The following is an 11357-nucleotide window of genomic DNA, read 5'->3' on the forward strand; positions in this document are numbered from 1 at the left end:
CCGGCTTCCCCGCGCCCGCACCCTGCGCGCCCGCCGGACACGCGCTCTTCCAAGACGTGAGTGGGGAGCGGGCAGGGGCGCCGGCTCTCTGGCTCCAAGGGGTTGTCTGTCGCGATGTCTCTCCAGGTCTGCCTTAGCTTCCTGTGTCATGCACGGCTCCTGTCACTGTTTCACTGCCTCTCCTCTATCCCCTCAACACCCCCCGCCCCCACCTCCCTCTCTCAGTGTTTCCCCCATCTATGTCTGTTAACAAACACCTCTGTTTGGGCCTTGCCTTGTGTGTCCGGATGTCTCTCATTACCTGCCTGTGTGTCTGTCTCACCACCTCTCTGAACATACCGTCTGCTTCCCTGTGTCTCCCTTATCTTTATCTCTCTGTCTTTGTGTCCCTTTTCCTAGCTCTCACTTTTTCTCTCCTGCCTCTGGTTCTGTGTCACTATTCCTCCTGCCCCCCAGATCCAAATCCACCCCATCTAAGTGTCTGGTGGGGTGGAGGAGCAGGTCGCCGGACCCTCTGGCAGCCCCAGGCTGCCTGACCTAGGCAGGAAAGCCTACAAGCATAAGCAGCCCCCTGACTCTGACCCACTGCTTAGCCCAGAGGCCGGGACCTGACCTGGAGGCCGTGAGCTCCTGAGTTGGTCAGGGCTGCTAGCAGTTATTCTCTGTGGTCAGGGCACCTCTCCCATGGTCAGCAGGCAGCCCTGCAGCCTCCATGGGCACTAGTGTGGAGCAGAATGGCTGGGTCTCGGTCACTGCCCTATGCTCCTTCCCTACCGTCTACCCCAGTGCTCAGCCCCCTCCTGGCCCTTTCCTGCCCCCACCCCAGTAGGTCCCTGCTGGGACCTGCTGGGAAATATGGCAAAGGCCATATTTCTACCCCCTCCCCAATGCCCAGTGACTCAGCACCTTGACCACAGCCCTCCTGGCTGGAAGGGACCTGACCCTTCTGCTCCCTAACATCTAAAGCATTAGGGATCTCTCAAGATCACAAGGGCGAGGGGAGATGGGGAGGCCAGTTAGGATGTGGCCCCAGGTGTCCTCATTCCCAGTATAGCATCCTCCCCTAGCCCTGGGGCCAGACAGCTGTGTGGCCCTGAGACAGAGAGGCATTCTTCTTTGAGGCAGACTTCTAACTGATCCTGAGAAAATACCCAACAAGCAGTGGCGTTCAGGACATGGATGATGCTCTGTGTCCAGAAGTTGGCCTGTCTGCTTGCCAGGCCTGCCGGTCCCCATTTGCTGGGTGTAGCCTGTGAGTCTTAGGTCCCTGGTAGAGGCGGGGGCCTTGTCTTTGAGTCTTCTCTCCTCTGCCTCTTTGCCCTTCTGTCTGCTTCGCCATAATCTGTCTGCTCTGTCTGTTTACCCTTGCTTTCTGCAGCTCCCCCCCCCCACACTCACACACACACACACACACACAAACACAACACACACAGGCGGCCCTGCCTAAGGTCTTACACTGAGTCCATCTTATGAGAAGGCTCAGCCCTGGTAGGGTTAACCCCCATGTACTAGTGGGAAAACTGAGGCTCCAGCAAAGAAAAGACTAGCTACTGTCTGCACAGCAGGAGCTTCAAGAACACAATAGGGAAACAGTGCAGAGCCGGGGGTTCAAGTCTGGGATGGGCACCCTGGGTCCTCAGGCTGCATCTTGGCCCTTCTCCCCACCTTACTCATACCGGGCCTGTGCCAAGGCCTGATGCATCCTCAGACAATTCAGGAGGGGCCTGGGTAAGGGAGATGGGGGTGCAGGGAACTGATCTGGAGTGCCCCCCACAAGGCCAGGCCCCACAGGAGAAGTGAGCAAGCACCGGGACCTGCTGTGTGTTCTTCCTGTGTTCCCTTACTGGAAAAACTCCTGCAGAGCTTCGCTTCGCAGGGGGTTGGGACCAGACTGGGCAGGAGGAAAGGCAAGGCAGGAGGCAGGCCAGCCAGCTGGGGCTTTATTGAGATGGGTGGGGCCTCTTACCTTGGGGTCCCACTGACAGCTTCTCTCCATGCCCCTTTGTCCTTTAGGTTTTCCGTAGAGCAGACAAGAATGGTGAGTGTGGCTTCTCCTAAGTCCTACAGTGTGGAGTGGGTGGGGTTACAGTGGGGGATACTTAGGGGAGGGTTGGGGGCTTAGGCAGACATTCTAGAACAAGAGAGATCTTGGGGAGCCCTGAATCAGGAGAGCCAATCAAGGCATCCTTTCAGGAGGAGGTGTTTTGAGCCAAGTTTGGCAGGATGGAAGTAGAGGAACTCTACTCTGGTGGTTTCGCCAGAGACTTTCCTTGGTGCCCTGGCAAAGTGATGGGTACTTTCCTATGGGATCTTGTGGTGTCCTCACCACCCCAGCCCTGGGAACTCTTCATCCTGCTTCACAAAAGAGCAGCGCCCCCCGGGAAGTGAAGCAGGCTGCCCAGGGAAAGCTGAGGCAGGATAAAGCTGAGTTTGGCATTCCGGGGCTCCCGCTGAGGGTGGTAGGCAGTCTTAGGTGTGGGTCTGGGAAAACTTTAAAAGCCAAAGCAGGAGCCCTAGGGGGCCCCCACCCCCAAGCAGGGTGCTGCCATAAATGACTCAGAGTGTGGCGATCACCAGTTGGGAGTGAGCGGGGGGCCGTCAGCCTTGGCCGCCCTTCCATCGGGCCTCCAGCTCCATGTTGCCCTCTCCTTGAGACAGGTCTGTGTCCTCTCCCCTTTTCCCTTTGTTTTCTTCAAATTGGTGGAAACCGTTTGTCCCTTCCTCCACGTGGTTTGAGCAGAATACATGGTCTCGTTTGGATCACAGCATTCCGTCGGGGGCGGGGGGGGTTTCAGACCTCCAGCTCTGCTGCCCCCCATCTGCTTCGAGACCTCACTGGCCAAATCCCGTCTTTGCTGCCCCACTCAAGGGCTCCCAGCTTCCGCAACATGCCCCGCCACATGCCGCTCTCATGGGAGGTCACTCCTTCCGGAGCCAGCCTGCAGCTTCTTAAATGCCTTCAACTCTCAGGAAGATCTCATCTTCCTCTCTGGATTCGCTGTGAAGAGCCAGGTCCAGAGCATGGAAGTTCCCTGCTCTCTGGAGCCAGGATGGCCAGCATGTGCGGTGAACACTCAGGCCCCAAGGCCTCCAAGTGGCGTCTAAGTCCTGCCATGGACAGTTCATTGGTTTTTTCATTTGGCAAACACCAAGTCCTTACCCAGCGCTCCATGCACACGGCTTTGTCCCTTGGGTGCCTGAAAAGTAGGCCAGTTACCTTAAGGGGGTATCCCTGAGGGGCTGAGCGCACACTGTGGTCCTCCCACCAAGTCACAGTCCTGTTCCACTTGGCTGGTGGGTTGTGGATCCTGCAAAGCCTTCGGGGGACTTGGGCTTGGTGGCGAAGGTGTAGCCAGGGCCCAGGAGACTGACTTTGCTCCCTTACCCCCGCCCAGATGACGGTAAGCTCTCATTTGAGGAATTCCAGAATTACTTTGCTGATGGGGTTCTCAGCCCAGGGGAGCTGCAGGAGCTGTTCAGTGGCATTGATGGGCATTCCACCGAGTGAGTATGGGGGGGGGGGTGGATGAGCTGTGGGTCCATGTGAGGCCAGGTTATCCCAACCCCACTGTGTCTCCTGCTGCCTTGGCTCCTGTGGAGGAGGGTGGCAGGGAGAGGGAGCCAGGCTCAGTGCCAACTTTAGCCGCCCACCCTCCCCCTTTCTGGCTTGCCTTGCCCATCACACTTCTTCCAGCTGGGACCCCAAAATAGCAGGGCCTGAGTCACCACCCGTGGTTCGGCCCACAGGTCTCCCCCACCCCCATTCCTGTCTTCTGCAGGGGCCAGAGGATGCCTGGGGACAGCTGGGCTCCGCCTGCTTCCACCATGGTTGTGGGTACAGGAATACACACCTCACCACGTGCACTTCCACAGCCGCGAGTTTGCGCACTTTGTTCCACATGCTTCCCTCCGTGGGTACACAGGCATCCACGGCAGCCCCGCCCTCCCGCTCCCTCCCCCTAGATCCTTGGAATAAATCCCAGCCTCTGGGCAGACATTCAGAGGTGTCCAGGCCCTCCCTGTCCAAACGCTTTGTCTGCATGCAGTCATTTACCACTCTGACCTGACACCCCGGGTTCCTCACCCTTCAAGGCACAACTTCGGCAGCCCCTTCCCCAGGAAACCCTCTCTCACACCAAGTAATGACACTCCATTCCTTCTTTGGACTTCCCAGACCTGCTTTCCCTCCCCACTTCTGGCCCCTCCTCTCTGGCCTCTGTCCACATTTGTCTCCCTGGGCCTGAAGCCCCCTTGGAGGTGAGAGTGGGTGTTTGATGGGGCAGTGGTACCCTTGCTCCCTACCTCTGCCTTCTGAGCAACTTGACCTGGGGTGGAGGCAGAAGTCTCCTTGTCTGGTTGAGGGGGAGGAAGGGAACCTCAGAGCACCAGGCCCAAGTCCAACGGTCTGAATGGCTCCTTTCTCTCCATAGCAATTTGGAAACGGAGAAACTGTGTGGTGAGTAGGCCCAGGGGAGCGCTTACCTCCAGGACCTGTGGGCAGGTGGGGGTGTGAGGGGCTGTGACTGGTCTCCCGTTGGAACAGGCGGAGGCGGGCTCAGAAATTGAGACCTGGTTGACTGCTGAGGAATTCCAGGTTGGGTAGATGGGTGGGGGGCCTTGAGCAACCCTTGAGGCCCCCTCTGCTGCAGACTACTTCTCAGAACACCTGGGAGTCTACCGGCCCGTGCTGGCTGCCCTGGAGTCGCTGAACCGTGCTGTGCTTACAGCCATGGATGCCACCAAGCTGGTGAGTGGGGGGCTGATGGCGGCGGGCCAGAGCGAAGGGCAGGGGTGGCCGCTGTGCTGTGGCCTCCACCATCTGGCTCAGGGCTCTGGCATTAGATACCTGGGCTCAAACCTGGACTTTCCCACTTTCCGGCTGCCTCTTTGAGCCTTACTTTCCTACACTGTAAACTGGAGGTAATAGTAGAGCCTGTCTCCTTACATTTGTTGTGACAGTCAAATGAGAACGAAGGCGGGGATTTTTGTCTGTCTTGTTCTCTATTCTCAGCATCTAGAACTGTGCCTGGCACCTAGTAGATGCCTGATACCTGGAGCTGATCATGCCACTGTTTTTGTTATTGGCCAGACCTGTTGTGAGCTATCAAAGTCCAGAACCCAGCAGCCATGGCCTGGAGTGGGTTGTGCTCACACATCCACAGTCCTGTGCTTGCGTGCTGGTGTGTGGAGCCTGTTGGGGCAGGACCTGGCCTGAGGGCATGTGTGAGCAGGGGGGCATGCGTGCACTCTTGTGTCTGTGAGCAGGTGTGGAGGGCACATGTACACGCATAAACAGGGCCCAAGTGATTGGGTGGTAGGCTCAAAGAGAGCACAAGCTCTCCTTCCCTGTGTGCTCCTGCTCAGAGCCGTCTCCTCTCTTTGTCCCCAACTTTTAATAAGGGGGCAGGGGAGTGGCACTGATTGTGCCTGACCCACTTTTTACATAAGGGGAGAAATTGAAGTCCTCATCAAGTTAATGGTCAACTGAGCAGATGGGGACAAGGGAGTTCCCTTCTGGTTGTTTTCATGTGGGATTTAGTACTGTTCGGAGGGTCCGCCCCTGGGGTTTGGCATGGGGTGGATATCCAAACAGCACACGAGGAGGGCATGGCGTGCTGTGAGGACTGCTGTACCTATAATCTGGACACAAGTGGGGAATCACTTTCCTTGTTGCCATGAAAACAGGACCCTAGGGGTGGACAGCTGGACTGTCGTTCTCTCCACAGGCACTGGTTGAGGGGGGTTTCCAAACTCCTCAGGGCAAATTCAGGGTCCCTGGGAATCTCCCCTTTACCCCTCCCTCCAGTGCCCCTGGCTGAGAAAAGGGCTGGGGGGACCCATCACCACATGATGCTGCCAGTTCCAGTCACCTGAGACTTTTATCTGGCACTTGATGCCTCTCATAGTTGCAGCTCGGTCCACTGGACCTCTGCTTCTGGCCACCTGTGGCACCAGCCCCTCCAGTCCAGCAGGACTCAGTTGAACACTTCATGCACCACCCTGGAGCCACACTCCTGGTACATGGCCCGGGTCATCCAGTGGCACTGAAAGGAGCTCAAGGAGGCCATCATGGAGCCGCCTGTCCACACTGCTGTGCCACGCCCAGGTGTGGCCACCAGGCGTGGCCGTAGCGCCCCATAGCCATGCCTCCGGCACTGGGCCTCAAGCTCTATCTCCAGGCGCTCGGTGAAGCCAGGGAAAAGCGTGGAGCCGCCGGCCAGCACGACTGTGTCGGCCAGGCGTCTCCGCAGTGTTGCGGGCACTCTCTGCAGTGCTTGGAAGGCCAGTGTGGGCAGCCCCGGCTCAGGCTGGCCTAGCAGGCAGGGCTGGAAGATGGGTTCTGGACAGCGGAAGCGCTCGCTACGGAGGCAGAGGGAACACCCATCGTCTAAGCAGAAACTGGCGGGATGGTGGCGGGCGGGGTTCCGCAGGTCTCCCTCAAAGTCCAGTGACACATAACAGATGCGCTTCTTGAGCTGTGTGATGGCTTTGCGGGGCAGGGTCTGCGGCTGCAGGTTGGGGCACGCTGCCGCCAGCAGGTCCCTCAGGTAACGCGACAGGGCGCTGCCTGCCACGTTCAGCCGGTAGGTGGCCTGGCGCCACGAGTGGCCTGCATAAATGGGCGTGGCGTGGCACACGCCGGCGCCCGCCTCTACCGCCAGCCCACTGCAGGCGCCGGTGGAGCAGAGCGCCAGCAAGGCGGTGCTGGCCATGTGGCACGCTGGCACTGCCAGCGCCTCGAACAGCAGCTCGGCTGTCCTCTCGCGGCCCGCGGGCGGCGCCGACGGCGAGTGGCTCACCAGCACAGGGCACTGCTCTGGGCACACCCGCAGGCCCCCCACCAGCAGGCGCTCCCACAGGCCCTCCAGCGCCTCCCAGTCCACCACCACGCCGTGCTTGATGGGGTGCGCCCGCGCCACGCCGCGGGCTAGCTCGCAGCCTGGCGTGCCGGGCAGCACCGGCCGGTCCCCGCTGGGCACCAGGCTGGAACTCTTCAGCACCAGGCGCGGCTGGTGCTCGCCAGCGAAGCCCGCTTTGGTGAAGCCGGAACCCTGGTCCACCACCACCGCGATGTGACCCGTTAAGGGCGGCGGCACCATGCGGCGGCTCCCCACGGCCGACGCCACTTTCCGGGCCGGGCGCCGCCTTCTGGCCAAAGGCTCACCGGACCAGAGGCCGGGCCTCTGCTGTCCGCACCCGGGGACGGCGTTCTGGGCAGTCGCCGGTCCCGACCAGTCTTTTTTCAGTTTCTGACTCCGCCCCAGGTGTGAGGCCCCGCCGCTCCTCCGAAGGCAGGTGGGCTCACCTGGGCCCCTCCGCAGGCCAACTCGCGTCCAGGCTTCCAGCACCCCCACCGCCCCTTCCTGAGGACTCGCCTCTGGGTGCGCTCCACTCCTCAGCCTTGTATCGGTGGGTGGTCAGCGGCGGGCTGAATTCTTTCGGATACCGGGAGGCAACTGGAGCGCAGCTCTCTGGGGATGAAGAGACCCCGTGGCAGTGTCATCTGCGGAGGTGGGAGGGGTGGTCGGAGAAAGAAAGGAGAGAACTTGGGCTCATTGTGACCTCAGGCCTAAGAACCTGCTATGCTTCCGCAGCCCTCTCCGCGGAGGTTGCCCCGGACCCGTGCTGTCGGCCAAAGCTGAGAATGGGCACCCGGGGCACCCAGCACAACCAATCTGACTTCTTCCCCAGATCACCCGGGACTATCTGACATACTCTGGTCAGCTGTGCGACCCCTCCCCTCTCTGGTGGAGAGAAAGCTGCATCCGGAGGACCTGTGACTGCGCGGCCCAGGGCTCCCAAGCAGCTGTATCCGGGCCTTACAGGGCTCCGTGTGGTCGAGGGGGCCTGAGTTTGTGACAGTCACCAAGCTGGCGCACAGTGCGCCCCCATGCAAGTCCAAATCTCCCCGAGCTCGGCTTCTTCCTCCACCAAGTAGTAATAAGCCTCAACTCAGGGAAACGGCCGCTTCTTGTCTCTGCAGAGTCTCATTCTGTTGCAGGAGGAAGATCCAGTGAGCTCTAAGTCCAAGAAGGGGTTTTATTACCAGGTGGAGAGAACGTTGATGGTGTGGACACTGAGAAAGTCCATCTTCATTCAGCCTTAATTGTAGTCACTTCTGCTGAATCTGCCCCCTCAGGGCACATTTCGGGCCGGTCACCAGTGGAAGGCGGGCTGCAGGTCTGGAGAGTTGGGGTAGTACCAGTTGGGCCTCGGGAGAGTGAAAGCAGCAACAGGGGTCTGTCCACAGAAAATGTGCGGGGCTCTCAAGGTGATGGGGAGTGAGCTTCAGCTGGAGACCACTAGTGGCAGTATGGTCCCCGCAGGAGTGAAGGGGGAGAGCCCTAGCGAGGAAGGCAGGAAGGGCCTGCACACCCCTAACTGGTTTTCTCGCTCCCCTCGGAGCAACGGAGAACCAGTGTGTGCTTCTGGGCACACAGGTGAGACAGGTGAGTGGTTTGGAAGAAACCTTTGACTGCAACGTGGAGAAAGGGATGGGACAGGGTAGGCTGGAGGTGAGTGACTGAGTATCTTGGGGGTTACCAAGAGTGGGGTAGGAGTGAGGGGTCAGAGGTCCAGGGGCCCCTGCCTCTTCCGGGGTGGCTCTCACAGGCAGAATGAGTCAGAGGCCCACCCTGCTGATCCTTCTGGGTGTTTGTCAGGGGCACCCTCCCCCACTCTGAGAACGATTTGTGAATCCTGGCGACTCTTGGAAATGCCAGATGCTTCTGGAAGCAGGCCCTTCCTAGAGTGGCTGGGCCTGGATTCGCCCAAACTCACCTCCCCTAGGAGGTGGGGGTGCGCCCTCTCCCCAGCTTTGGGCAGGGTTTCAGACTTTTAGGTAACGGGGAGGAAGGGGGAAAACAGCGTTGGCTTCAGGCAGCCTTCAGTAGTTGAGTTTATTCCAGTCTTGTGCGGGGTATCGGCTTCCCCCGACTCACCCCCGCCGATGGCAGATGGCTCAGCCTGCCAGCAGGTGCCAGGGTTGCTGTGCACTCTATCGGGCCGGCCTCAGAACCGGGGGCTGGGTGGGGAGCTCAGTGCTTTGCGCGAGGGGGGCGGCGCCTTTTGCGCGGCTGCTCCCCGGGGTCAGCGGACCCCAGGTTCAGCAGGCGCGCGTAGAGCCGCTGCCAGCCGCGCACGCCCTTGGCTGCGCCCCCCGCGGGGCGCTCCTCCTCGGGCGCGTCCAGCAGCAGCAGCAGGACCAGGATCTTCCTCATCTCGCGCGCGCGCGCGCTGTCGCGCCGTCCCGAGCCGTCGCCGGCTCCCCGCAGCATGGGCGCCACCGCCTGGGAGCACTCCGGGGTGGGGGTGTCCGCCTCATCTTCTCCCCTCCCTTCGGGCTGCTGAGCGCCGGAGCCCGCCGACACCTCGGCTTTCCCCCGGGGGAAAAGCAGCACTACCTTGGCCTGAGAGTGGGAAGCGGATTGTGGGGGGCGTGTGAGAGCACGAGCGTGCCCCACCTACCTCTCGGGGTCCCCCAGCCACCCCTTTTCTGTCCCAGTAATGCCCTCTTTTTCAGCCGTGCCACCTTGACCTGTGGTTCGGGACCCCTGTCCCTCCTCTGGAAACCCGCACCCACCCAAGCTGACCTCCTGGAACCTCAGTCTGTTCACATTTCAGGCATCTCTGTCAGCCTTCCATCCTTGACCCTGGGGCCGTCACCACCCCTCGGGGTCCCCCGCCAATCATGGTCTGGGACCCCTGCCCAGGGCGTGGAAAGGGGGAATAAGGCCAGTGGCACCAATTAGGGCCAATGCCCCATCTGTCCCACCCTCCTGCGTTCTCATTTCACTCATCTCTGTTTCTGGGTGGATTCCTGGAGATGGAGAGGCCAAACCATGCTGTCACATGGGGCACCCCTGGGCAGGGCAGAGGCAGAGGGGTCCCCTGGGAGAGGAGGCCTTTACCCCCTTCATCCTCCTAAGGCGTATTCCCAAAACCCCTGGACTCAGGGTCTCCTGCTTGGGTCACCCTGACCCCCACCTTCCTTTGGGCCCCCGCACTCACTCTGGGCTGCTTCTGCTTGAGGTTGCTGAAAAACTGCATTTTGGGTTGGGCCTTGTCCATGTTGGGCAGCCTCTCTTTGAGGGGCTGCTTGGGCAGTCTGGTCTTCTTGTGGGAGCTATTGTTTCCCATGGTAGGGGTGGTCACCATTAGGGGCCACAAGCCATGCTGTCTCTCTGCCCAGCCATCTGGCCCCAGGGGTCCCTCTGCCTTTGCCCTCTTGGGGAAGCCACATTGTGACCTCATGGTTTGACCTCACCCCCTCCAAGCTCTGAGCTCCCCACAGGCAAATCTGTGACTTCAGGCTTTTGTTTCTCAGCTGTCACTCTGAGTAAGGATCAGAAATCAGGCATCGCTTATAAGGAACTTAGTGGTGAGAGCAAGGAACTTCTATGGCCTTGTTTGAATCCTGGCTCTAACATCAGCAAAATGGGGTCAATTATGGGTCCTGTAAGAGGTTCTGAAGATTAAATGAAATTTTGCTTGAGTCTGGCACAAGAGTGGCTGCTTGTGTCAGCTGGGTTCTTTGGTTGCAAGCAATAGAAACTATAATCAGTCACCCTAAGTAGTAAAATAAAATATACTGGAAGAACATTAGAGAACTCAGAACATGGCTGAGAAGTCTGAAGACTTAAGTCTTGAAACAGGACAGAAACTACTGGCTGTCTCCCAGTCTCCCCTCTGTCCTGGCCCCCAGGTCACAAGCTGGGCCCAGAGGGCCTCATGGTGTTGAGTTCAGGCAACCAAGTGCAGAAGACAAAGCCTCTGGGGGCCCTTGGAGAGGGGGGCAAGCACCCGATGACGTGTCTCCCTGGACTCCCACTGCAGGCTGTGAGCAGATGGCAGCAAGCCTGGAAAGCGCGTGCGGTTCTCATGAAATTTATTAGTGTGGCTTGTGCAGGTGGGCGGGGTTCCTGTCAGTACTGTGTTTGACAATAAAAATATTGAGAGTTCTTGTAGAGAACTTATGTGCCAGGCACTGGCCTGAGACTTGTAGAGGAATTAACTTTTTCCAGCCTCTCAATAGCCTGGGGTTGTTATCAACCCTCCATTTTGTAAATGAGGAAATTGAGGCACAAGTGGGAGAAGTTGGGAGTCTGAGAAGCCTAAGATGAGCAGCACAGGACTTGGGCAGCCTCTGGGTCTTAGGAGGGAAGAGGGAAGCTGGTAAATGGGCTGTGGTGGGTGCTGGGGTGTGTGTGTTAAGACAGAAAGCGAGGTGTCTGGTATCTGCTGCTCCTAGTAAAAGGTGCTCAGTGATGTTCATGGCATGGATGGATGGGTGGGTGGGTGGATGGATGGATGGGTGGGTGGGTGGATGGATGGGTGGGTGGGTAGATGAATGAATG

At 59.2% G+C, this 11357-nt stretch overlaps 2 protein-coding genes across 2 annotated transcripts in view; one reads left to right on the forward strand and one right to left on the reverse strand.

The window, feature by feature from the left end:
• Positions 1 to 2: 2 nt before the first annotated feature.
• The window catches only part of NECAB3 (N-terminal EF-hand calcium binding protein 3), a gene marked incomplete at its 5' end in the record, with an annotated part of 16191 nt that continues 4836 nt past the window's right edge, over positions 3 to 11357 (forward strand). Inside the window, 5 exons of the mRNA XM_004686962.2 lie at positions 3 to 56; positions 2014 to 2038; positions 3396 to 3504; positions 4431 to 4456; positions 4650 to 4747. Coding sequence (XP_004687019.1) covers positions 3 to 56; positions 2014 to 2038; positions 3396 to 3504; positions 4431 to 4456; positions 4650 to 4747 — 312 coding nt within the window. The remainder of the gene's footprint in view (positions 57 to 2013; positions 2039 to 3395; positions 3505 to 4430; positions 4457 to 4649; positions 4748 to 11357) is intronic.
• ACTL10 (actin-like 10) lies at positions 4771 to 11272 on the reverse strand. Its single transcript, XM_012728305.1, has one exon. It carries the CDS (start codon positions 7098 to 7100, stop codon positions 5976 to 5978), a length of 1125 nt encoding a protein of 374 aa, XP_012583759.1. The 5' UTR covers positions 7101 to 11272; the 3' UTR covers positions 4771 to 5975.

The sequence above is a fragment of the Condylura cristata genome, unplaced genomic scaffold (assembly GCF_000260355.1).
Source record: "Condylura cristata isolate star-nosed mole 26May11 unplaced genomic scaffold, ConCri1.0 scaffold00022, whole genome shotgun sequence".
NCBI lineage: Eukaryota > Metazoa > Chordata > Mammalia > Eulipotyphla > Talpidae > Condylura > Condylura cristata.